We start from the raw sequence: 27,701 nt of genomic DNA, 5'->3' as shown, positions 1-27,701 counted from the left end.
GCTTGCAAGGCAAGCACTTATGCCACTGAGCTACATCCCCAGCCCCAGGAAGAGAAATGTGGCAGGTGATAGATAAATTAGGTTCAGTTCTATCATCCACTTGGCATTTCCTATCCTGGAATCTCAGCATCTTGGCTGGGTTGCTTGAGTTCTTGTTGCTCTGAATTCCTATCTGTTGGGAGCTAGTGTATGGTTATCTATGTCACCATCCATGTCCCAGAAAAGGGGCCTCAGGGGCAGGAGTAGTAGTTGAAGATATCCCATTAGATTCTCTGTATTTCTGAGTGAGTCACTACAGAGGCCCTTCAAATTAGCTAGAGAGAGCACTATGGCCGTTCCCTGCTTTGTAACTCAGCACATGGAATGTGCCTCTGCCTTTGATAGAACACAGCTCCTATCCTTGTACCCTTTGCTTTGTGAGTTACTCTCGTCCCCTGAGCTCAGTGCTACCTGCCCCAGGAAGTGTTTCTGGAGACAACACCCCTTCCATGTAGTCCAAGACTAAAGTCTCTCTTCTCTGGGTCCCGCAGTGCCCTGGACTTGCTGCTAGGCCCTTAGCTCACTACCGTGCTTCACTGTAGGGTTTCTTTCCCCACCACTTGCCTGTGTGCTTCTTCCAGGCAAGGGCAGGCTTTATTGTCCTGTGTCTAAGTATTTATAGTGTCTGGCTCGGGGTACCATGACAGTTTGCTGTATGGATAGAACATATTCCTTTATTTACATTTCCTATGTGTTATTTAGCTTATATATATTTCAGCTAAACTGATATTTACATAGCTGGGCATGGTGGCACACGCCTGTAACCCCAGCACTTGGGAGGCTGAGGTAGGATTGTTGGGAGTTTGAAAGCAGCCTGGGCTACAAAGTGAGTTTAAGGTCAGCCTGAACTGTATCGTGAGACCCTGTCTCAAAAAGACCAAAAAAAAAAAAAAAAAGACATTCATTTAAAAAAATGCCCACCAAAATGACTTGTTATTTCAAAACTGTTACATGTGTGATAGTTCTGATTAAGGTTCTTGTCTCTAATGTGTTTATAGTTTGGTGTTTTATTTCTTCCAGTAAAATCACACAGCATTATCATCAGATATCACTCTATTTTGGTTTTTCTGGCACTCGTTGCACTTAATATCACCTGGTGGTCCTATCAGAGGACAGAATAAGTTTCTGTACTATCTGCATTTTAAAATGTCATAAAAATAAAAATTAATGAATTAATTTTGTCTTGTTGCCCATGCTGGTCTTGAACTTGTGAGCTCAAGTGATCCTCCCTCCTTAATACCACACACAGCCATGGTATATTTTAAAGTTAACATACATAATTTCATTCATTTGGCACTGGGAATTGAACTCACGACCTTGTGCTTGCCAGGCAGCCACAGTGCCACTGAGCTATATCCCCAGCCCTCCATATTTTTAAAAAACATCTTTCCTTGTTCAATGCTAAATGTCTATGCAATTTGTACTTATCCCTGATTAATTTTAAACTGCTTAAGACTGTAGAATTTTTTATTTCTTTCCACCTACTTAGGTTATTGCATACTTTTTGCATACTAGGGCCTCACATGATCCTTTTCATAGAAAAGGGTTAGATAAATAATCCCTTTTCTAGTGTATCATAAAAAATGCTATATTGCAAATATAAAAACTGTAAGTTCCTACTGGTTGGGTTTTGGTAACAGTGGTCCATGGATTTTAATGTCAGAATGCACACACATGGCATAATTCCCTAAACTATCATGGCATGGCGTTGAAAAGGTTTAAATAATAAAATGCTACCCACGTGAAGGCTACAACTTGGTCTTCTGGATTCTCAGTTCTCCCTCACCCATTCATCCAGGTATTTAAATAGATGGAGACAGGATGTTTTCTCTTACCTCTCCATCAGCCACAGCAGAGTAATTCACCTGTGCTACAGTGACTGTGGTTGGCAATTCTGAAGCATCAGCCAATGTGGCTACTGTTGCCCCCGTACCAACCTGAAGAGAATCATGGAAAGTGGTCAGTATCTATGGATGGGCCTCTGCCTTGCCTTACTCAGAAACTAAGATGCACTGAACAGCAAATTCAGCATAGATAGAGGTTAATAAACCTGGTGACGTGAAATGAGTTATTGAACACCAACACAAGTTTCAGGATTTTACTTCAATTAAACGAAACAATACTAAAGAGCCAGCCAACCAATTTCCTACTCTAACCCCCACCTGAACTTTACAGTTTCCTATCTGTCAATAAACTATTTCATCTCAGAAAAAGTAATTTATATTTTCTTTTCTGTGTTTGTTTGTTTATTTGAGACAGAGTCTCACTATGTATACCCTGCTGGCTCAAACTTGCAGCAATCCTGTCTCAGCCTTACAAGTACTGGGATTACGGGTGTTTACCACCATACTCAGCTATAAGAAGTAATTCAGAATATTCCCAGGAGCCAGGTGTGGTGGCATATGCCTGTAATCCCAGCACTCAGGAGGCTGAGACAGGAGGATCATTGTGAGTTCAAGACCAGCCTGGGCTACAAAGTGAGCTCAAGGCCAGCCTGACTGCACAGTGAGACCCTGTCTCAAAAAAGACAAAAACCAAAACAAAACAACAGAATATTCCCATGCCACTGACAGTGAAACAGTAAAAAGAAGCTTTTTAAAAGCACTTTGCAGCTGGGCATGGTGGTGCATGCCTATAATCCCAGCACTTGGGAGTCTGAGCCAGGAGGATTTCCACAAGTTCGAGGCCCATCTGGGCTACACTGTCAAGGCTAGCCTAAATTGTATAGGAGACCTTGTCTCAAAAAAAGCAACAAAAAAAAGTGTTTTGTTTTGGAAATGCCAGAAAAGCTGCTCATAGCTCTGAATTAAGTAAAATGCAAGCAATTTACAATATTGTTCAGGAGTCAATTTTAGGTAAGGAACCTAGGGAGCTGTAGGAAACCCATACAAGGGCTTCTCTATGTGAGGTGGGGACTCTGCTGATCAGCCCCCCAGAAACCATGAGGTTTACTCACCTGGATAAGTGAGACAGTGCCATCTGGGTTGCTAAAAGTTTGCACTACAGTCTGTGACGGGACGAGGTGGGCTATGCTGTGGGTGGTGGTGGCCTGTGTTTGTGTTTGCTGATCTTCAAAAGCGTACAAGAGATCTTCTCGTCCGTGCTGCTTATAGCAGTTTTTAACTATGGTCCGTAGTGCCTGGGTCCATGAAACCTGTCAACAAAAGACCGGAAAAGTACATTAGGCCTTAGTCCCACTATGGAGAAACTGGCTGCTTACTCGTCAAAGAAATTAAATCAAACATAGAGTAAACTCTCTCAAGATTATTTCCCACAGACTGACTCTGGCACTAAGAAACCAAGAACCAAGTATCGAAAAAGGATTCCCATTGGTTTCCTTCCTGATCAACATTTAGGTTAATTTTGGGGTTTTATACTCTATTCCAATCTGAGGTCAAACTTAAGTTTCTCACAAAGGAAGATTACCCTGGCCAAAAATTGTACATTATACTTCCAGTCAAAAACATGCAGAAAAAGTAAGGGATGTTATCTAGTTTAGTCTTTCTTTTCAAAGTTTTCCTGTTAGCAGACTCCCTTGGTAGACATCATACCTCCCTAATACCATATTTATATTTTTGGACAGTGATTGTTGCTAATCAGAAATAAAGATATTTCAAGTCTTGACATGATGAACACTTTCACTTGGAGTCCCTTTGGTTTTCACAAGAACTTATAAAATTAAAGCTGCTCCAAAAAGTAACTAGGAAGACAAAGTATAAATTCACAGGCTTATCCTGGTCTTCTGTCTATGGTGACAGAGTGATGCCAGGAAACGGCTGTAACTCAGAGAACAGTAAACTTCTTTGGAGGAAAAGTTGGACTGTTACACCAATATTTTTAGTCTTTCTAGCGTAAGAAGCAGGAATGACAAAAATTGAGGCAACTGATTCAGAATGCAAAAGCAATGGCCAATGCAGTCCAGAGGAACCTCACCCTCTGCTTCTGTTCTTCTGTGCGGACGTCACTCCGGACATTTGCCCAAGGGATGTCTTCAGGCCACCAGATGGGCTTGCAGCTCTCCTTCCCCCAGCCTGGTTTCCCCCGACCTGTAGAGTACTTGAGCATCTCTGGGATAAATGCCCGAAGCTGGGCCTAGAAGAGAAGAGGGTGACATTGGTATTTATGAAGTACTGATGAAGTACATGGGGGTGTTCATGTCCTCTACCAAATTCTAAGATTATGAAACAGAGCGTCTTTCTGCTGGGCCCCAGAGAACTCCCAATGTGACAGCTGAGAACCCACTGTCTTCCTCAGCTTACTAGAGCTCCACACATGATGGAGAGGTGTACATATGTTGTTACAGGGCCTCTTAAGCTACATGTTGTAGACTTGCTCCTGAAAGATCAAGAATATCTACCCCCAGGTTTGACTTCTGCCTTGTAAGGCACTACTGGCACTAGAGCTTACTTCCCTTCTATAGGTTCCACACATTAAAGGTGTCCAAGCAAGGTGTTTTCAACATTGCTATAGATGTGGTAACCAATGCAATTAGAGAAGAGTGGAATAAGAGGTGAGGAGCAGGTCACGTCATCATTAGTTATAGATGAAATGACTGTGTATCTGGCAAACCCCAGAGAATCACATGAAAAACTACTACAACAACTAGACAATTCAGTAAGAGGGATGATTATAGAATATATAAAAATACTTTGTTTTTTGAGACAGGGTCTTGCTATGTAGTTCAGATTGGTCTTGAACTCAATATGCAGCCTAGGCTAACCTCAAACTCACAGTGATCCTCCTACCTCAGCCCTCTGAATGCTGAGTTTACAGGTGTCCACCACTATACCCAGGCAAGTAACTTTTACTTAATAAAATGGGGGAAAACCCTTAATGTTCTTCTAGAAAGTTTCTAATAAGCTAGGCCATTGTCCATGAGTCTCACCTATAGATAGAGGTAAATTTCTATGATTTTAAGTGCATCATAGACTTCACTTAGATTATTTTACAAATCAAATCCAGATCAAATAGGTTTTAAATCACAGAGTCTACTGTCCTTCTTTATTTCCTGGCATAGCAACTTGCTCTGAGTATGTATGCCTGGGCCAGCTACTTTGCAGATATTCTTCATCACTGATAATAATTTTTCCAAGAAAAGCAGTTCATCAGGTTATAATTTTAGAACTCCTCCCAGACACTACTCTCATTTTAACCTGGTGGTCTGTAACACTACTGCATGGAGAAGCGGCATCCTGCATCCACCAAGGACAATGTGCTCTGCCTGTGCAGTGCGAAGCCCAGCTCTCAGAAGGCTAAAGCAGGAAGAGGGGCTGTTTTAGAAGGGGACAGACTCCAGGACCTGGCATGTGCTCCCTCCCGCTCCCTCCAGTTTATCTACCAGGAATACTTACAATAAAAAAATAAAAGGAACTCTTCATTCATGAAAGAAGGAACATAGCAACACTTTAATATTGAAGATCTTATCCAACTATTGGGTGTTCTTAAAAATTTTTTTTTTGGTACCGGGAATCTAACTCAGGACCTTGTGCTTGCCAGGCAGGTGCTGTGCCACTGAGCTATATCCCTAGGCCCCTTAAAATTCTTATAATAAATACTGAATATTATTTTACCTTAAGATGCAACAAATAGTTACATAAGAGGGAACCAGGAACCCAGATCAGTAATATTTACCTAATAAAGACAGGTCTGGTTGACAGAATTTACATTGACATCTGTGACTGCACCGCCTTAAGTCCCCTCTCGCAGACAGGCTCCTGCCTGGAGGACATGATATAATGCACTCCATATAGGTTGGCTCTCCTGCATCAAGCATCAGGCTAACAGAAATGTATCCATTTGCAAGCCTTGGCTGTCAGCAGGCTCATGAGGTCATTTTCCAGTTATTTTAAGAAAGTGCATCTCAAAGTCATTTCTTCCTTCTTGGAAGGTGTCTTTTTCTAGTCTCAGATTAGGGCCAGAAATGGGCTTATTATTCACAGACAATATTCCTACTTTTTTAGGGCTTTGCTATGTAGCCAAGGCCTTGAACTCATGACCTTCCTGCTTTAGCCTTCTGAGAGCTGGGATTATATGCACACATCATCATGCCCAGCTAGTAACCAAGTGAGCTCCTTCTATTAACATGAGCACAGGCTCTAGACTCACTTGATTGTGAATCTCAGCTCTCTTTAAATCTTAATTTTCTCATCTGCAAAACAGTAATTGTTGTAGTTTGGGGTTTACAAGGGGAAACAATACAGGAAACATAATTTATAAAACTGTTTTACAACAGTCATCCATAGAGTCATATACAAAAAGAGTGCAGGAAATCTGTCCACACACTAAAGACCAAAGAATCCAGCTGAGGGCCTGGATCCCATGGTAATGTCTTGCTTGAGTCCAGCTGAAGACCTAGACCCATAACAATGCCCCTCACAAGTCTAACCAGAGGCAAAGAGCCCTCGACAGTCTCAGGCAGGACTGTATCATGGACCTATGCTGAGAAGGCCCCAAGGTCAGAGGTGGAAGTTAGAAAGTCTGTACCAGTGGGATGAAGGATCTGTGCTAGCAGGCTGAGGGATCTGCCCTGCAGCCAGGAAGCGATGCTCAAAGTAAAGATCAGAGCGTCCCTGAAAAGTACCACTGCCATCCTCAGTGACAGTGAGGTCCGGAGCTCCTCCAACAGTTCAACAGCTGAGTTCCCATCAGGAAAGCCAATGCTACAAGTTTCTCTAGGAGACTGAGCTGTGCACCACCTTCCCCTCCAGAGCCAGGAAGCGATCGATGCTCAAATAAGGACCAGAGCTTCCCCAAAGTGAACCACAGCCATTCTCAGCGACAACAAGGTCCCGAGCTCCTTCAAGGATGAGAGCAGCCGAGTTCATCAGGAAAGTCAGCATGACAAGTTCCTCCAGGAAAACCAACAATGGTAATGGCAAACATGCAGGGTGAGTTAAGAGAATTACTGATAGCATTTATTGAATTATAGTTGCACTGAATTAGCAGCAGTTTTATTTTCACTTCAGTCATCAGCCATCTTTTCTCAACAACTCCTATAGCTGGCTTTTTGTCATAAAATTTGAAAGCTTAGCTTACATATACTCTTATAGGGACTATTTATCCCCCCACCTCCAAGCACTGAGGACTGAACCCAGAGCCTTTGCACTGAATTATATCCTCAGCCCTTTTTATATATTTTGTGATAGGGTCTTACTAAATTGTCCTGGCTGGGCTTGAAACCGTGATCCTCCCGCTTCAGCCTCTGAGTGCTGGAATTACAGACATGCACTATCACACCCACCTGGAACAATTATCACCTACATAGACACATCACAGCTAAGTGTCAATTACTAATTCAGATTTTATGAGTAAAACTAACTATTTTTTTTATGAAAAGTTGTAACAAGCTAGTCTCTTAATCTACTGAATAAAATATATAGCTATTCCAAAAGCAGAAGATTCAGTAACATAGCTCTAATTCAACATGGTGTAACCACTTGACAAAAAGGTAAGTGAGGCTTTATCTTTGTTTTTTCTTTATTTTTAAAAATGTATTTATTTTATGAACTCATGGCCTTTGCTCTGAGCTACATCCTCGGCCCCTCTGTGTTTTTAATTTTGAGACAGGGTCTTGCTGAACTGCTCAGACTGGGGTTTGAACTTACAATTCTTTGTTTCTGTCTCATTTCAACATGGTTGGGACTCTGGGCATGCACTACCATGTCCAGGTGAGCGTTTATCTTTAAATCAAGGAAATTAAGGAGCCTCCCATTCAAAAGAAATAGCTAATTTCTAGTAATGGTTCTCTGATACTGAAGATACTATAACATATACAAATATAGTCATCCTTAGTTTTTCAAGATGAACAAAGCAGAAAAATGCAGGGGCAGGAGAGGGATGAGTTCACATGAATCTGTGTACATAGGGTACATAAAATTTATGACAATGAAAAAGAACCAGGTATGGTGATAAATGCCTGTATACTAGCACTTGCGAAGCTGAGGCAAGAGGATCACTGCAAGCTCAGCCTGGGCTACATGAGTTCAAGACCTGAATTACATAGTGAGACTCTGTCTTATAAGTGAGTGACAGAGGGGCTGGGGATTTAGCTCAGTGGCACAGTGCCTGCCTGGCAAGAGCGACGTTGTGAGTTTGATTCCTGGTACTGGAAAAAACAACAACAACAAAAAAACAAAAACAAAAACAAAAATAAAAAATAAAAAATAAAAAATAAATGAGTGAGAGAGGGGCTGGGGATTTACCTCAGCTGGCATAGTGCCTGCCTGGCAAGCGCAAGGTCATGAGTTCGATTCCTGGTACTCGAAAAAAAAAAAAAGTGAGAGAAAAAAAAAATGAGTGCGAGGGGGAGGTGGGGATGGACAGAGGGACAGACAGACAGACAGACTGAAAATGAATAAGTATGAATGAGAAATAAAGAATGTTAGAACCAAGAAAGAACCCAACTGACCATATGTGCCAACTCCTTACACTGACGAAGCGCTTCCAATGTACAGGTAGTTAAGGTGATATAGTCTCTGGTTCTTGATCATTAAAAACATATAAGTGAGCCGGTGCTCGGGAAGCTGTATGGCAGGGAGCTCTGGCCTTTGGGCCAGACCCCAGCCGTGCAGGCGCCCGGGAGGCGGGGAACCAGCGCTCAAGGAAGCTGTGCGATGGGGACTTCTGGCCTCTGGGCCGGACCCCAGCCGCGCAGGTGCCTCGGAGGTGGGCAGCCGATGTCTGAGAAGCTGCGAGGCAGCGCACATTGGCGCTCACCAGCCATCAGACCAGCTGCTGCCACGCAGTTGAGAACTATCATGGCACAGAGAAGCAATGACACAATTGGCCCGCCATGCACCAGCTGCGAAGGTCCACTCAGGGACCTGTGTGAATCATCCCAACATGAAGAAACCCCTGGGAATACGTGCCACACAACGGGTTGCTCTTGCCCCTGCCGTTGAGAACCAGAAAGGTCCAGAGTCAGTGGAGGAGCAGCTGCTGAACAAGGACTCAGAGAACACGAGAATACAGACTATGCCCAAAGACTCAGAGGTGTAGTTGACCAGGGTCATGAGAGCCATTTGGAAGCTAGAAACCAGTAGGACCTTGCGCAATACCTGTGGAGACCCCCTGGAAGCCATTCTTACACTGACAGTACAGGCCGTGGTAGAGGAGCATGTGGAGCTCTGGAGAGGTCTGCATGGAGATTCCTGCTGCCTGTGCTCACGGTTGGGGACAGGACACTAAGTGGTTGCAGAGTCCCAGTGCGCTGGGAGGCTGGAGAGAAAAAGCTACAAAAAATGGCTTTCGCCCCAGATGGCTCACTTGAGATGTTAGTAAGGATTGCCTCCTCAGTATTCTATAGCTGTGACCAGGAGGAGGCCAAGGAGAGAAAACAAAGAGACGAAGAAAAAGCAGCTGTTTTTGCTGCAGCAACAAGACAAACAGACCCTAAGTCTGATTCTCAGGGCCCCAAGAAGAACTCGACAACCACATTCATCTGCTACCGCTATTAAAAGCCAGGCCACCTCAAGAGGAACTGCCCTAAGAATCTCCCTGGGCCATGCCCTGAATACAAAGGTGACCACTGGAGATTGGTCTGCCCGCTGATGTGGAGGCCCCAGAGCTCAGACCCATCCTACCAGTTAGTCTAACAGGAATGAGGGGGTCTGGGGCATACTCTGCCTTCTCCCTCTGGCCAGACAGTCATCTCCGTGGAGGAGCCCTGAGTAATCATGACCATAGAGGAAAAAGAAAACAGCCTGTTGCTAGACAAAGGTGCAAGTCTCTCGGTCCTTCTTTTCAATTCTGGCCTTCCTTCCAGCCATCACACCTCAGTGAAAGGAGTCACTGGTGAGGAGGTAATTTGCTATTTTTCACAACTGTTAGGCTTAACTACTTGTTAGATCCTTCTTGCGTATCTCTGTCTTCCTGAGAAACCACTTTGAAGATACCACCATATATTACAGCAGCCACTGATATTTTCCTACTAATCTGTCCATAACTCTGCAATGTTTGTATTGTTCCTATGCTATTTCGTAAATGGATGTATGTTTATTACTATGCGTTTCCTACAACAACCATTGAGAATAGTCAATGATTATTTAATTGGTCACTCATGTATAGCTCTATTTTCTTTAGAAACCACCTTGAAGATACCAAAGTATAGTACAACAACCATTGATAATAACCTACCACTTTTGTCTGTAGTTCACTATTATTTGTCTATTTGTTTTCCTGAGAAACTATCTTGTAGATAACAATATGTAAAACAACAACCATTGATAACTTCCTACCACTTTGTCTGTAATTCGGTAAGCCTCCCTATTACTATGTTATCCTTCTTTTACTCTTTAAAATAAAAAAAAACTCAAGCTATTAATAATTAAAACTGTCAGACAATGTTACTCAAGTGTAACCATGAGAAAGGACAGTACAGTAAATGCATCAAACTTTTCAATGTTTTTAGAACTCTCTGGATGAGAAATGTTTCAAACACTCAGGAAGAAGATCCTAGGGCTAACATGAGAGGCTGGAGAAACAGAAGTAATATAGTGGGGAGGGAACCTCCTCGGGGAAAATCCAACAAGTTAAAAAATGGAACTGGAGTGAAATTAGCTGCTGGTGAGCAAGTTCTAGTTCACAGGCAAATCTTAACTTTTCAAAATGCCAGTTCCCAAGTACACAAAGTTTGACATATGAAAAGAAGAGTTAAAGGAATTTTTTTCCAGTAGAAATTCATTTCTCAAGTCTATACATTTTGTGGGTAGTTTTTTTTTTTTTTTTTTAAACTTTTAAATGCACAGTGACAATCTGACTTCATTGAAAATGATAATTTCTAACAGAGGAGTTTTATAAGGTCTCATATAAATACTGCTAAGGCCAAAGAAACTATTAACGGGGAAATTAGCTATCTGGAAGAGAAAGTGTTAAGTGACTCCTTTCTAGAATTCAGTATTGTGTCCTCATTACCACTTGGACTAATTACTGGTCCTAGAGAGTTTTGGAAACCAAAGCTTCTCAATATGCTTGTTAAGGAAGGTTTGTCTTTAGTCCACAGGGAGATAATCAACAGGATCAGCAAAGGTAAAGCCTAACCTCTCAGGCTCTCTTTTAATTGGGCTACAATAAGCTTTCCTGGCTGCTCTCATTCTGATTTAGGGCTGTGTGTGGGACTAAATTGCCTCAGCTTGGTCAGTAAGCCCATCCCAAACTAGTGGAGTAGAAAATACTACTTTCCCAGCACACAATCAGCAAAGAAAAGGACATCAACTTTATGTCACTGGCAATCAAAGTTAAAGATTATGTGGAAATCATAAATAGTTTTAAAGTAAAAGATCTTCTAAAACTCTAAAAACCCTAATACAGGCGCCCAGGGTATAGCTCAGTGGTAGAGCACTTGCCTACCATGTGCAAGGCCCTGGGTTTGATTCCCAGCACCGTAAATGCACCCACATACAAAAGACCTTCTCTAACCAAAATGAAAAATAATTCTTACTATGCTAGATATCTAACACTTAATTCTTTGCTGTCCAACAATTTGTTATCCTTAAACATTTCTGAACACTCCTCTCATTCTCCTTATTTTTGGTTTGCACGTATTTGAGTTCAGGGATTCTGAGGTACCTGATATCCATTTAGGCTCAATTACCATGTAAAGGACTTTCAAATCAAACATCTCCCAATTCCACTGACCCTGAAGAGGTCAGAGAAGGATGAAGTCAGGCCCCAACCATCTCTGTGTTATGTACCCACAGATTCAACCAATCACGGAGCAAACATACTCAGGAAAAAAATTTCATCTGTATTAAATATATGTACAAACTTTCTTGTCATGGCTACCTAAATAATACAGTCTAGCAGCAACTTACATAGTATTTACACAGCAATTACAGCATTAAGCATTATTAAGTAATGTAGAGATGATTTACAGCAGATGATACTATGTGTGTAGATTTTATGCAAATACTATGGCATTTTATATAAGAAACTTAACACCTTCTCGCTGGCTTGAACCACCAGTGGTAGGTGCATGACTATCCTATCAGGTGGCTTGTACCACCCAATGGGACTGTATGATGCTGCCGGATGGGACAGCTATGCATATACCACCGGTGGTTCAGAGTCTCTCAGCAGCAAGACATATGAATTATGGCTTCAGTGTGAGTATGTTAAATAGCTATAGATTTGGGGATCTGCAGAAGATCATGGAACAAATCCTTCAGAGATACTGAGAGGCAACTCTATAATACATTTAAAGAGGAAGCAGTACAAATCAAACCATGAGAAAGGTTAAGTTTTCTATAGCCTACAGGAAACAGGAATGTGGCAGGGAAGGAAAACTGGAAAATTTTCAGACTATGGTACTGTTAACTTAATTTAAACTTATGTACTTTCCGGTTAACAAACCAAGTTAAGTTCAAATAGGTATCTAAAGGGCATTAGAGAGCAAAAGCAAAGTGATTTCTCTGCTCACTCTCTGGACTTACCTGTACCATTAACCTCTGTTCAAAGAGATGATGAAGGTGGCCATCCTACCAGAAGCACCGTTCCCTGCAACTGCCAACAGAAACACTGCCTTCTCTCAATCTCATTTCTCCCCAAAACACATTCCCACTGGAAATGTGGGATGAGAAAGTGTGGGAAGAAAGTTAAGCACAAATTAGAGGGAGTGAATTCAGGGCCAGCCAATGAAGACCCTTGCTTGGTGTTGATGGAGTCTCACAATGTTGTCCACACCGGTCCTCTGTGTCTGTAACTGGAAAGTCTCATTTAGAGACTTCTTCAGACCTGTCTCAGGCCACAAGTCTGCTTCTTTTCTTTGCACTCCACCAGCCTATCAAAGTGCCACCTTCTGAGTAATCAAAATGCTTTTAAAGCCCTACTGTCTTTGTGCAGGAGTCTCAGATTGGTCAGTTTTGGTTAGCTTATCCTAGCAGTACTCTTTTGTACAAACTGTCCATTGCACAGATGAAGGCAAAGGCCTCTGTGCTGTCCACCCTCCCCTTGTCAGTCCTCTGTTCAGAGCAGGAGCCTGACAAACATTCTTCCTTATTGGCCAAAGTCTATGTATTTACATGAATATATGCTAGAAAGGCACTGTTGTGTGTGATTAAAGAGAAATAAAACCACTATTATATTGTACATATTTTACAACTTGCCTTTTCTGTTCAACATTTCATACCACAGAGACTTCACATGGTAGCACAACTATAATAATCACCTTTTGTCTAACAGTTGCCTAGTACCTATGGTAAAGGTTTTTCCATTTTAATATTCCCCTACTAGTAAACATTTATGCTGTTTATAGTCCTTTGTGCTTACAAACAGTGCCTGTACATCCTTCTTTATGCTCAAGAGGATTTACTGCTTAAATAGGGGGCATGTGCATTCAACATTTCAACAGATACTACTAAGCTGTCCTCCAGAAAGACAGCCAATCTCACTCTCACCAACAGCATAGGGTAATACCTGTTTTTTCACATACCTCCCTTTTGTAAAAATTACTGAGCTTTCTTAGTTTGGCATTTGATATGGGAAAACAGTTTCTTATTTCAATTTCCATTAATAGTGAGCCAAGAATATATCTTTATTTGTTTTTTTCCTTGCTGTAAACTGGTTATAATGTTTTACTTATTTTTCCAATTATCTTTCTCACTAATTTGAAGGAGAATTAATATTAGTATGTTTTAGATATTAATTCATTGTCATGCATATAAGCTGCAAATATTTCTCAAATATTCTTATTCATTAATATTCCTGGATATACTCTAATTTCTCTGTTTAAAATATTCTATTTCTCTTTGTTTTTTTTGAGACAGAGTCTTGCTATGTAAATTCCAGGCTGGCCTTGAATTCACAATGTAGTCTGGGGTAGCCTCAAATTCACAGTGATCCTCCTGCCTCAGTCTCCTAAGTGCTGAGATTACAGGCATGTGCCACTACACTCAGCCAAAATATTGTATTTCTTGCGGGGCATGTGGCTCAGTGAAAAGCTACTTGCCTAAAATGTATGAAGCCCTGGGTTTGATCACCAGTACCAGAAAATAATATAAGATAAAATAAAATATTCTATTTCTAACTCAATGCATCCTGTACTGTTACACATTACCTATACATTATTTTAATCTTATCATGGCTACCTAATGGATTTTTTTTTTTTTTTAACTAATGGATTACAAAATGTGGCATGGCACTGTGTACAAAAACACTTTCTGATCATTTCAGAGAGTAAGAAAAGCTGCTTTGCACTTAGATTTTGACACTGGAGTATGAAAAGGTGGTTTGGAATTGTTATCTACAGCACCAGATAACACAGATCCTGGGAATCTAATCACCACAGTGCCCTGGATCCCATCCTCATAGGCTCACACTTACCTGGTCCCATCACTAGAACTTTAAACTCCCAAGTCATTCTACTGTGCGACCAACTTTAAGGACAACTGAACTCAATCACTCTAAAGTTTTAATTAAAACGTTAATTTCCCATGTCTACCCCTCAGCCCCTGCTAATCTCTATTCTACTTTCTGTCTCTATGATTTGCCCATTCTAGATACCTCATATAAGTGGAATCACATGTATTTCCCTGTGTGTCTTGTTTATTTTATTTAGCATAACATTTTCTGCTCTTCAAGTAGAAGAGGCCAGGCTTATGCTTTTTCAAAACAACAAAATCCTCAAAGAATGAAAACTGCTAACTGACTGTTTTCTATGTAAAGCAGGGCAAGCCTCACGAACAGCTTCCTCTTAATGAAGCAATCGCTGCGCTGAATGTTTCTGAAGGCTCCCCACAAAGTGGTCAGGAATTACTATCCCATTGCATCAGCACACCAAGGGACTCGTAAAGCAACAGACTGCCCCAGTGAGAGTATGAGAACAGCAAGTTCAAGAGGGCACAGGGAAGGGATAAGGATAGAGGAGTATATTTTAGCCAGTAGCACCAGGCAGGTCTTTCCAGAGATGATTCTTCTATAATTGTTGCTTGGATCTTTTAAAACACAGATCCCAGCAAGATTTACAACCTCCAAGAACAAGAAATCCTAGAGAACTCCAGGGTGGTAAAAAGCAGACTGATTTTTCCAGGAGCAATATCATATTATTGTAAGGCTCCTCAAGAAACAATGTGGTTCCTTCAACTCAGTGTATTGGAGGGTCGGTGCTAGGGGCCATCGACTGGAAAGGCAGAGCGCAGGGTCCCTCACACTACCGATGCACTATCCGCTTCTGAGACCCCAGGGCCTCCCACACTGACTTAGCCCACCATGCAGCCCAGTATGGAGCATTCCAGAAAACTCTGTTAGCCGGATTTTCAAAATCTCTGAAAAAGGTGACCTCACTGTTTCCTTGTAAATTCTGAGGTTACAGAACTTATCATAAATAATAATTTCTGCTGGTAAGCTTTATCTCCACCTCTTCCAGTTTTAGGGTGGGCTGAAAGATGGGGGATATAGGTAGAGTTCTAGCCCTTTTTTTTTATGTTTTGTATTTTTAGTTTTTTACCTTTCCTTTTCCTTTTTCTTTTATTTTTTTTAAAGAGACAGGGTCTCGCTATGTAGTCCAGACTGGCCTTGAACTTGCTGTGATCCTCTTGCTTCTGCCTCCCAAGTATTGGGACTACCGGAGTGCACCACCATGCCCAGCTCTAGCCACTATTCTTAAAGAGGCCTAAAGTTCTCATTTTAATGCTAGAAGTACTATGAAGCAGCAATGGTGAAACCTTTCAGGGCTTTCCATGACACACACGTCACAGATTAATACCACTGCTAAAGAGCTATGTGGTCTTTTACTTTTTGAGCCATGGAAAATGAGGTTATCAGAATCAGGATATATTTAGCACAGTCAAAACTGAAGCTTTTCAATTAAGCATCTTACTTACAAATAAGGAATTATATTTCCGCAAAACGAAAAACACAAAGCAGAAAAGACAAAAACCAAAGCCAGATAAAACAACCAAAAAAATCCTACAGAGGTGCCTCTTTGTGAATAGGGCAGTTAGTTCTGACAGATTACTCTGTTCTGTTCAGATACTCTGTTCTGTGTAATTTGTGTCTACGTAAGAGATGTTGGGGTGCACACCTGTAATACCAGCACTCTGGGAGGCTGAGGCAGGAGAGCCATCAAGTTTAAGCTCACCACGGACAGTTAGCTACTTAGCAATACCCTGTTCAAAAATAAAAAAAAGTGAGGTGATATAGCTCAATATAAAGGTTGTGGTTTCAATCCCTATTATTGCAGGGGGGAAAAAAAATTCAAGATTAGTCTAGTCTAGCCTTGAATTATATATCCTAGGCTGGTCTCAAACTCAAATCTTCTTGCCTCAGCCTCCCAAATGCTGAAATTACAGTTGTACCACCACACCCTGCTTAGCTTTACACTTACAAAATATAGTACTACTTCATATGAAGTTGCTGCTTCAGACCTAATAAGGAAGAAGAGCGTCCCCTCATGAACAGCAACATCAGTGTCTATACTGAGTGAACACCTGCCCAAGGCACTGGCACTGATTTTGTGAAGTGATTTTGCTTTGATCCTTAGGTCATTTACTGACCAGAATCCATTGTTTAGATGATGAGTGGTTTCAGGTGCTGGGCAGCTGTCTTGCACAGGAGTAAAAAGTAAAAACTAAGTCCTAGCTCTCAATTCTATTGGCAGTACAGATCACAAACAAGTATAGAAGTTAATAGATGAGATCATTTCAGGTAGTGGTAAGTGCTATCCAGACAATAATACCAAGATTGTATTAATTAGTGAGCTGGGGGAGGAGAAAGCTTCAGAAGATGGGAGAATCAAGCAAGGCTTGAATTGGGGATGGTGGCACGTACCTGTGAGCCCATGTACTCAGGAGGCTGAAGCAGGAGGCTCAAGGCCAGCCTGGCATACATAGTAAGCCAAACCAAGCCAGGCCAAGCCAAAGAGCTGTCTCAGGGACTTTGCATTAGATACAGTCAGTCACACCAAGATCCAAGAGAACAATGTTTTGGGCAAAGGGAAGAGCAAAAGTAGAAGCATAGAGTTGGGGGTGTTTGAGAAAGAGACCATCCCTGTAGCTCAGTGACTGAGTCAGGAGGAGAGATGAGTGTGGAAGAGGCCAGGTTATCTGCTTTATTTTGTTTTTTGAGGCAGTCTCTGTTTAGGCTGACCTGAAACTCATGGCGATCCTCCTGCCCCAGCCTCCCGAGTACTGCAATTACAGGCATGCACCACTGTGCCTAGCGGGAAGAGGCCAGATTATCCAGGGCATCCAAGGTTTGGGATCTGATTGTAGAAACAGTGGGATGCCATTAGAGGGCCAAGACCTTTTTGAAGAATCTTTATGCTGGCCACATAGAGAGTGGCCTGCAGCAGAGCACAGGGGTGCAGGGAGGGTTGGCACTGAAACAGCACTAGGAGTGGTATTAAGGCTGGGGTGCACGTGCTGACAGAGCTGAGAAAAACAGGCAGCTTCAGGTGAAGGGGGCAGGGGCAGAAATAGGGATCACTCCCGTTCTGGAACTTGAGCAACCAGAGGGATGGTGGTGGCATCAAGTGACACGGGGAACAAAAGGGAAGGAACAGAGTGGGAATGGAGTGGGGACAACCAAAGGTCCCGTTCAGAGTGTTCTGGCTACTGGACATTTCAGTGGTTCAAAGCTGGGTGCAATGGCACATAGAACAGGAAGCCCACAAATGAAACCACTTAGAGAAGAATGCAGGACAGAGCAGACCGCTAAGGCCTGGGCTTGGAGACACACCAACAGTGATGAGGTGAAATGAGCAAGGGGAATGATAAAAAAAACGCTGAGAAGCAGCAGCCAGTAAGGTAGAAGGATGTCCAGGAGCATGGAGTCATGGAGACTGAAAAAGAGGAATGTATGAAACCAGGTGTGGTGGTGCACACCTGTAATCCCAGCACACAGGAGGCTGAGGCAAGAGGACTGCTGTGAGTTGAGGCCAGCCAGGGCTACATACTATGTTCAAGGCTAACTTGAACTACATAGTGAGACCCTATCTCAAAAGACAAAAAACAACAACAAAAAATACAAATAAGTTTTAAGAAGGAAGGAGTAATTGACTGAGTTAAATACTGTTAAAAAGCCCAATAATAATAAGGAAAGAAAACTGACAACTAAATTTAGCAAGACAGAAGTACACTAACAAAGAAGTGAGATGGAAAATATGTTATAAAAATATTGATTTTGACCAGGCTGTTACTTAAACATAAAAGGGACAACCTCAGCAAAATCACTGAGGCCCATGATTACCAGGCTAAGCACATTCTGACGTTCCTTCTCAGATGAGGAGGGCGGCACTGAGGGATTCAGGATGGCGTCCTTCTGAGCTCTGCGTCCTTATTCCCCAGGGAACAGCATCACTTGGCAATAGTGTGATGGTATCCAGAATTTACATGGAAGAGTAGCAGCTCAGCCCAAGAGACCAAAACCTGCCCCACCTGACTGTGACTCGCTGTCACATTCTCCTATTCAGATCAACCCCAAGCTCCAAGTTTTTTGCTCCAACTCAAAGGCCCCGTGAGAGGAAAGAATGGACAGTGAAGGAGGAGCCCCATGCACACCCTCGGGTGGGAGTGCCTGTCTAGCGCCGCCCTCCCTTCTCCAGGACTGCTGCCTCAGGCCACCCTCCAATCTGCATCTCCTCCCTGTCACATCACTGCGTACAAGGCTAGGAAAGTGAGCCTCTGGCCTCTGGCCTCTGCGTCTGCGCCTGGCTTCCCGCCCCTTACCTGGGTCATTTTGTCCACAGAGACCGGAATCCCATCGATGGTGAGAGGCGGCAGCTCAGAATTAACCTCCTGTGGCGCAGGGGCGTGTTCTGCCAGTGCCGACTCCAAGTCTTCCAGGATCATGCTCTTGTACTTTCGCACCTGCAGGGAATTAAGGGCAGAAGTAAACAAGCTGCCCAACTACCAGGGTGGACTAGTGCTAGGCAACAGCAGGGTGGGTGGGGCAGGCTTTCCTGAGCCACTGCAGAGCCCTGAGAGCAAACACTCCTGCAACTCGCTGGCCCCGAAGACATTGCACTGAACAGAATTAATGATGATGGAATTACAGGGACCAACAGCAGAAAGAGGTGGCGGGGCAAGTTTTATGGAAACATTGTTCCCCCGTTAAACTCACACTGCCTCAGGCAACAGGAGGCCGTCACCTGCTCAGGATGCACCAGGAATGGCAATCATTATTCTGCATGTCCCAGGCCAGGTGATAAACATCTGGCTGTGGCAGTTAATTGCCAAAATCATTTTCAAGATCCCTTCGGACTTTTCTGTAAAATTCTAAGTAACCTGTCTGAAAGTGCTGCTACTTTTCCACAGACAAGACCACCAGACAGGTGAGAGGCACTTGCACAAGAGGCTGAATTGAGAAGAATCAAAATTGAAAGCCAGAGGTGTTTACTGTAGCTGAGCATCAGAAGTGTGCTCCCAGCAAGGCCTGGGGCCAGAGAACCCACAGGTCACATCCCGCTCCCTCTGGTCCTCTCTGGCCACACACGGGAACTTCAAAGCAGCGAGGCTTCTGCAGTACTTGCTCATGTCCAAACCAACTCTTGCAACAAGAGTGAATGTCCAGAAAGAGAGCCCTGCAGCTGTGGCACAGGATGGCCCAGGTTCCGAGGAGCAGGATGGCGGGCAGACGCCGGGCCCTGCAACCACCCATAGCCGGCTCACTCTCTTGGAAGAGTACACAAGGTGCACAGGACACCTCACAGGGTAATAAGAAAGCCACATAATTATGGAAATGTGACAAAAAATGGCCTTCAGGATTCAGGCATCAGCTCCCATTAAAAAGGGAAGAGAAGAGAAGGTTTGCCCAGAAGTTCTGGCACTGTTCGAGGCCTGCGTGTTCTGCTAAATGGACTGGACTCTCAGTCAAGACACAGTTCCTTATTAGGACTCATCCTGAAGACCATATAAGATTCCCACATTTTACCCTAAGCATCTGGAAAAGTCAATATTGTTGGCTTGGTGATACAACTTTTCAGTTAAAGAATCCTCCCAATAGGTCCATAACTTAAGAGGGTGAAGGAAAAATTGCACAAACTAAATACCCATTATCACTCTATCCTGTTTCTAAATATAAAACTGTCAGTACTCTGCCAGCAGGGTGTGGTGGCTTATGCCTATAATCCCAACTACTTGAGAGGCAGAGGCAGGAGGGCTGCAAGCTTAAGGCCTACCCTGGCAACTTAATGAGACTCTGCCTCATATAAATGAATTAATAAAATAAAATTTTAAATAGGGCTGGGGGTGTGTCTTTGTGGCCAAATACTTGCCTAGCATGCACAAGACTCTGGGTTCAATCCCCAGCACCAAAAAAAGAGAAAGAAAGAATTATGTTTATTTTTGTTTGTTTGTTGTTGTTCTGAGGCAGAGTCTTATTGTGTATCATAGGCTGGCCTTGAACTTGCTTATATAGCCCAGGCTAGGCTTGAACTCACGGGGGATCCTCCTGCCTCAGCCTCCTGAGTGCTGGGATTAAAGGCATGCACCACCACACCTGGCAGAACCATGTTTATTGTAACATCATTGGTACTGCTATAATTGCAAGTCTACAGGGTTACATTTTTTGTTTTCTACATTTCTCTATTCTATGTAGAACTTTTATGCTACCAACCCATAGAAATGACTGGCTTTTTTGTTTTTTTTTGGGTACCGGGAATCAAACACAGTATCTTGCACTTGCCAGGCAGGCACTGTACTGCTGAGTTATATCCCTGGCAAAATGACTGACACTTTAAGTTTGGGTTTGGTCTTTGAACTTATTAGGATAGCATGTTAAATCCTTATCGTGGGTGTGGGCCCATAGTAAAAATGAATGATAAGAGTATAAAACATATCTCATGTGCTAGTAATGTCTAACACTCAAAGATGAGCACTCATAAATTTATTAGAATTACACTAGCTAGTTTCAAACAATTTCAGCCATTTTTATGAATCAGTATAATTCTAAAAGTTCACCTCCTGGTGTCTTGCTAAACTTATCCATGCTACATAATTCTTTAAAAATATTTTGATTTTTAATAAAAATGTTTCAGAATAATTCGCAACCAAACAACTTCAGGGCTGACCCTGGATGGCACTGCTCTCTAAACTAAGTAACTTTCCACAGTCACAAAGCTAGTGTTTCAACACTCCAATCTCTCAGCTCTGAGATGTGTTTCCTCCCACCTTGACTGTCTTGTGAAACGTCTGGGGGTATGGCTGTCACTCCCGCACATGTGACCAGGGCTCAGCCCTGGACACACACATCCACCCTTGCCTTTCAGCCAGTAATCACTCGGCACCATCTGAGAAAGGAACGTGAGCGCTGCCTGCTGTGTGATATCCTCCCAGCAGCAATTTCTGCTAAGACCAAGAAGCAACAACATCAGACTTGTGGTAGGCTGGGAAAACAAAACCCCAAGAGATTTTTAAAGAACTATAGAAATACCCATGCTCTTGGTGGCAAGAATACAGTATTACACGAAAAACCATTGACAACTGACTGAAACAAGAAATTAAAAGACATGGATTGGATGTGAAGAAGTTTCAGGAATATCTTATTTCCCTTAAAGTTTCCTTTTTATGTTTAAATAGAAGTGATACACTTATTGGAAGAGTACACAATAAATAACAACTAAGTGTACAATAAAAATCCTAGGTGATAAGCAGTGTGTCAGAGTTCATCAATATTTTTTCTGTCTTTGTAGTATAAAAACGCTGGTGCATCTTACAGGTGATATCACACACAGGACAAAATACAAGTTCCTCTGTGTTTCAACTTCTGCCTTCTATTCCCATATCAGAGTTAGGCCTTTGTCACTTCACACCTATACTATGTCAATGAACTGGTTTCACCATTAAAGTAAAAACCATTGAAAATCAAAGCCAGCTGCCAATCTCTCTTCCCCCAGTTCACCCTATACACTAACGCCATTTGAAGTTTTAGAAACACTTGTCATCATCAAATACCATTTACTGAGCACTTACTATGCCCCAAGCACCACTGTATATATTGTCTTAATCCTTATACCACTGCGTGTGTGCATGTGTTACTGAGGACTGAACCCAAGGCTTTCACAATGAGCTAACCCAGACTTTTTAAATTTTTATTTTGAGACAAGGTCTTGCTAAACTGCCCAGGCTGGGCTCAAATTTGAGATCCTCCTGTCTCAGTCTCTTAAGTAGCCTCATAATTCCACAAGAAAAATACTATTATGCCCACTTTGCAGATAAGAAAATTGAGGCTTAAAAAACTTAAGTAATTTCCCCCATAACATAAAGCTGGTAAGATATATAGCTGCAAAGCAATGTAATTTTTATCTAGCTCTAAAGTGCAAATGTTCTACTTTATTCTCATCTCTCTTTCTCAAAAAACTGTTTCCATTTTTTACAGGATGAAGTATCAGCTTCTCAGCCCAGCATTTCAACATCTACAATCACTGTCCACTTTTCTCATACTCCTCTGCCATCAGATACAGCTGGGTCTGTCCCCCCTTGGGGACACCTGAATGGCACCATCTTGGGTTCCTGTTACAGTAGCCCACCTTATCGATGGTTTCAGTTACCCACAACCAAGCATGGCCCAAAAACATTAACATTTGCCTGCATTCTTTCAAGAGAGAAACCACACTATCATAATTTTATTATGACCTATTGTAATTATTCTATTCTTAGCTAGTGTTAATCTCCTACTCTAACGTACAAAGTAAGCTTTGCCATGGGTGTGCACAAGTAGGAGAGGACACAGTATACAGAGCTCAGTGCTGCCCTTGGCTTCAGGCATCCCCGGCGGGCCTAGCACGCATCCCCGGGGATTGGGGATCAATGCATAACCACAGAGCCTCCTGGGCGCTGCTCCCTTACCTCTTGCTTTAGCTGGCCAAGCCTCCTCCTTCACCCTTGTGTACTTAACAAGTTCTTTTCTGAGTCTTCAATTCTGCTGCTTCTCCAAATAGCATCCATATTTTAAGGTCTAACTAAATTTCCACCATTTCTGAAAAACCTTCAGCTCCTGCCATATTCTCCGTGAAATTCCCAGTCTAAATGGTGATGTGTCACATATGCTGCTCCCAGAGCACATCGCTGAAACCACATGTGGGACTGCTAACACACGGACCAGGTCTTTTGTTTATGTTTTTAATATACATCGTGAAATACTTCACATATTCAGACATGTACAGTACTTTCACAAACATTCTCACATTTACCAGAGATGGAAGGTGTTTACAGAAGTCATTAGGATTCTGGGCACACAATTTGCTTGTATAAAATTCAGAAACTGGCTGGTATAACTAGAGCATTGGGCCTTTATTTAGGCTACAAAATCAGTCCCACACAGGACTCCACATTTCTTCCATATTTCTGGTGCTTTTCTGGATACAAGAGGGGTTTTCAGGAAGATCCCATAAAAGAATTTTTAAAAGTTTATAGGTCTGTGTGATGGCACGTGCCTGTAATCCCAGTACTTGGGAGGCCGAGACAGGAAGATTACTGTGAATTGGAGGCCAGCCTGGGTTATAATGTGGGTTCAAGGCCAGCCTGAACTACACAGTGAAACCCTGTCTCATAAAAAAAAAAAAAGTTTATAGTTGGGCATGGTGGTGATGCATTCCTGTAATCCTAGCACTCTAGGAGCCTGAGTTAGGAGGACCATGAGTTTGAACCCAGTCTGGTCAACTTAAGAGATTTAGCAAGACTCTTCCTCAGAAGTAAAAAATTTAAAAAGGGCTGAGGATGTAGCCCACTGCACAGGCCCTGGGTTTATCCCTAATAGGGGGGGAAAGATCCCTCAACTAGCTCCTCTGAGATGAACAATATATTGTGGCCCTGGGTATAGAACTAAGAGCTGCCCTAGGACAGAGCTGGGCTCAGACCTGTGATTCTACAGCACATGTGGCTCTGAGCCAGGCCGCAGGCTGTGGCCCATGAAGTCATGCTGGCCTGGTCCTAGTCTCTCTCCAGCCCCAGTGCCAGCCTCCTTTCCCTCTCCTGTCTCAGTCCAGGTCTCTACTATCCACCCTATGCCCCTGGGTCCCTAGTTTTGAATCTTGAAACTTCCGAAAGATTAAGATGGGCTTTTTAATCTTATACATTGTATTCAACAATGTTAAATATTTGTTAAGGGGCTGGGGATTTAGCTCAGCGGCAAAGCACCTGCCTGGCAAGCGCAAGGTCATGAGTTCGGTTTCCGGTACTGGAGAAAAACTAAAAAAACAAAAAAAACAAAAAATATTTGTTAAATAAGTAAATACATGAGTTGCTGGGTGTGGTGGCGCACGCCTGTAATCCCAGCACTCAGGAGGCTGAGGCAGGAGGATCCTTGCGGGTTCGAGACCAGCCTGGGCTACAAAGTGAGCTCAAGGCCAGCCTGAAATGCATAGAGAGACCCTGTCTCAAAAAGACCAAAAAACAACAACAAAACAACAACAACAAAAAACAGCAAAAAAAAAAGCCCATGAGCAATCAGGCTTGTACTGGTTTGAAAACAGGTTTCACATTTAATGTAAACGAAGCCATTTTTTTTAAAGCTATACAAGTGAAGGATGCAGTTCTCTCATGTACTGGGAAGAGCAAATGCAACACAGGCAGAAAGATGACTTACAAAAAAGCTGTAACAACTCCAGAGATACCTTCTGCTTCTGTTACCAAGTGACCGTGCATGTAAAACTGGCATCATTGCCTGGCCCTATCCACACGCTATAGGTCACTGGCTCTGAGGAGAGATCTACCTTTATAATGCCCCTGGTTCTTCTTGGGAAATTCTCTGTTCTTCAAGAACGTAACTCCAGGCTTATTCCTACAAAGCCAGTGATTGAATCTGGTAGTTAAGTCACCAGGAGAATAGCCATGGGGCCCAGCAGCTTTAAGCTCCACCAATTTGCCAATGCTTTTCACACCATATCCCCCTAAGGACCTTTATACAGAAGAAAGATAACCAACTCTCATTCACTTTGACTGCTCCCTAGGGAGGTCAGTATTATCCTTTTTTACATTTGAGGACACTGAGTCACATATAGGAAGAATCAAGTGCAGAATCATTAAAAACTTGGTGCTTAAAAATGGTTTTTTCTGAAGTGGAGTTTCTCGATGCCTATGCCTACTTCTGTGGGATGACCCCAATCCCAAGCCAGTGCTGAACTAGCCTGTGTGAAGGGCGACTTGGTTTTACTGTGGTGCTGAACTTTCACTAAGAATGACACTCCAAAAGCTAAAACACTCCTGGAGGTCTTTTACTTTGTTTTGAAGAGGAGGCTTTCAAAGACAAAAGTTTTGTTTGTTTTCTTATATAGACTCCAGGGTGATTTTGAACTTGCTACATAGCCCAGGCTTTGTAGCAAGTTCAAAACTCATGATCCTCCTGCCTCAACCTTCCCAGTGCTAAGATTAGAGGCATGTAGCACCATGTCCAACTGACAAAGATTTTTTTTTTTGCAGGGGATGGGTACTGGGGATCAAACTCAGGACCTTGCACTTGCCAGGCAGGCACCTGTGCCACTAAGCTACATCCCTGGCCCCAACTGACAAAAATTTTAAACTTTAGAAGACATCAGATTTAAAGGCAGTGGTGCCAAGAAGCCTTGAATTTCTGGGTAAGGGATTCTCATTATCCATCATGGTACAGGCTTTCTGAGAGTGAACCTAGTTTTGACTTATTTCTTCACTACCCCATGTAGTGAAGAAATACCTTGAAACTTTTGAAGTTTGAAGGTTCATACCTTCATACAGCACATGAACCTGGTAGCTCCTCCACCCTGCCATCTATCTAACAAATACCTATATTCATTATTTGCCTGTGGTCTGCTAGGCATTGTGCTAAGGAAGAACTGAGATCGTAGAGAAGATAAATTCAAATATAGTTACAAAGATAAGAACCTATTACAAACCAGGAAGAGTGCGATAAAGGAGGACATAACCAGCCAAGTGTGGAGGCCCACACCTGTAATCCCAGCACTCAGGAGGCTGAGGCAAGAGGATCACCAAGAGTTTGAGGCCAGCCTGGGCTATGTCGTGAGTTTAAGGCCTGAACTACATAGTGACATTCTGTGTCAAAAAATCAAAAACAAACACAAACAACAACAACAACAAAATGCTGAGAATATAGTTTAGTATGAAGGCTCTGGGTTTAACCGTTAGCAATAAACAAAAGATGATTTAACCTAACTTCAAAGATCTTTCCTTCCCAAAATCTCAATTTAGTGCAATGTAGGATTAATTTGGAAACCAAATCTGCATTTAAAAATTTCTGGTGCTACCACACATTAAGATGCTTTATTCAGCAAATATTACCGAGCAGCTACTCAAAGGAAGCCCAGCAGATCGCACTGGGACGTGGGAATGTGAAGGATAGTAAAGCAGACCAAGTCCTCACCTCCTGGAGCTTCCAATCCAGCTGGAGGCATTGTTAAAATAATCATGCAAACAATCAAGGTGCATCTATACTGCACTAAGTAGCTCAGAGGTGCCCTGCGTCTTGACCTGCTTGGTCAAGAGAAAGCTGCCAGAGAAAGCTGCACTGAGGAAGGTTCGCTGAGCTGAGTGCTTACACAGGAATAAAAGTGGAGGAGGCAAAGCAGGAGCTGAGAGAGAGCACCCAGAGGGAGAAGTGCGCACCAGAGAGTGGTGCAGGAGAAGCAGAGGGTGCAGGGCAAGATAAGTCAGGGACCACTGGAGTTACAGAAAGGGTCCTTGCACTAGAAGGGAACTGGAATGGAACCCAGAGCTGGTGGCTTCCTGGCGAAGGAAGTGGAGAAAAGTGGCTGGGTTTGAAAAATACCTGAGAGATGAACAGAGAACAAAACGACAGATGGACTCTAGGGTAGTGGGGAGGAGAGCAGGGTGCTTAAAGCAGTTCCAAGTTTCTGCCTTGCATGACTGAGGTGGGGGAAGAGATCCTACTCGGGGCAGACTTGACTTGGAGGGCAGAGGAGAAGCACATTTTCCTCTTTCTTGGCTCTTTTAGTTACATCTTTTGGAAGTATTTTTAATGCCTAGTTTGTGTTACTTGTATCTCAATATTTATAGACACATAGCTTTTCCTCCACTGGTTCTAAGGCAAATCACTTAGCCTCTCTGAGCTAGTATTCTTGCTTGCAAAATGATAATAAACCTTAACTCTCAGGGTTATTATCAGAATTACTGAGACTACGTATAATTCAAAGTTTAGAAAGAGCTGCTATAGCCAGGCGTGGTGGCACACGCTTGTAATTCTAGCTGGAGGCTGAGTTTGAGGCCAGCCTGGACTACACTGAGAGTTCAGGGCCAGCCTCAACTACAAGCAAGATCCTATCTTCAAATAAAACCAAAAAACAGCGCTGGGGATATAGCTCAGCAGCACAGTGCCTGCCTGGCAAGCGCAAGGTCCTGAGTTCAATTCCCAGTAACCCCCCCACAAAAAAACCCCAAAAAACAAAACAAAAATCAGCTATATTATACAAATATTAGTTACAAGAACCCTCTGTATTCAGCAATTCCACAGACACATATCCTGTGCAGATTTACTTTTCAAGTAGGATCAAATTCTACATACGGTTCTATAACCTGCTTTTTCTACTTAATATAGCATCACTATCTGACCTACATTACCAAGTTTAATGATAGTACAGTAACCTTGTCTATGATGAGCCACAAACTTACCTAAACAATCCTTTATCTTTGAAATTTTAGGTTATTCTCAAGTTTCAAAAATGCTACAAAAATAAAAAATAGCACTGTGTTTTCTGGGAGGCTGACGCAGAGGATCCCAAGAGC

The 27,701-nt window shown here is 42.7% G+C and overlaps 1 protein-coding gene across 10 annotated transcripts in view; it reads right to left on the bottom strand.

Moving 5' to 3' along the window:
• Positions 1-27,701, bottom strand: part of Nrf1 (nuclear respiratory factor 1) — a 146,208-nt gene that overhangs the window by 39,981 nt on the left and 78,526 nt on the right. For all 10 annotated transcript variants that reach the window (XM_013503278.1, XM_005402417.2, XM_013503279.1 and 7 more), the window contains 4 exons: positions 18,699-18,839; positions 3,973-4,131; positions 2,996-3,193; positions 1,875-1,976 (listed from right to left, as the gene is read on the bottom strand). In XM_013503278.1, the coding sequence (XP_013358732.1) occupies positions 1,875-1,976; positions 2,996-3,193; positions 3,973-4,131; positions 18,699-18,839 (600 nt within the window). The remainder of the gene's footprint in view (positions 1-1,874; positions 1,977-2,995; positions 3,194-3,972; positions 4,132-18,698; positions 18,840-27,701) is intronic.

The sequence above is a fragment of the Chinchilla lanigera genome, unplaced genomic scaffold (assembly GCF_000276665.1).
Source record: "Chinchilla lanigera isolate Chin_1 unplaced genomic scaffold, ChiLan1.0 scaffold00078, whole genome shotgun sequence".
Classification (NCBI taxonomy): domain Eukaryota; kingdom Metazoa; phylum Chordata; class Mammalia; order Rodentia; family Chinchillidae; genus Chinchilla; species Chinchilla lanigera.
This window is presented reverse-complemented; position numbering and strand designations above follow the sequence as displayed.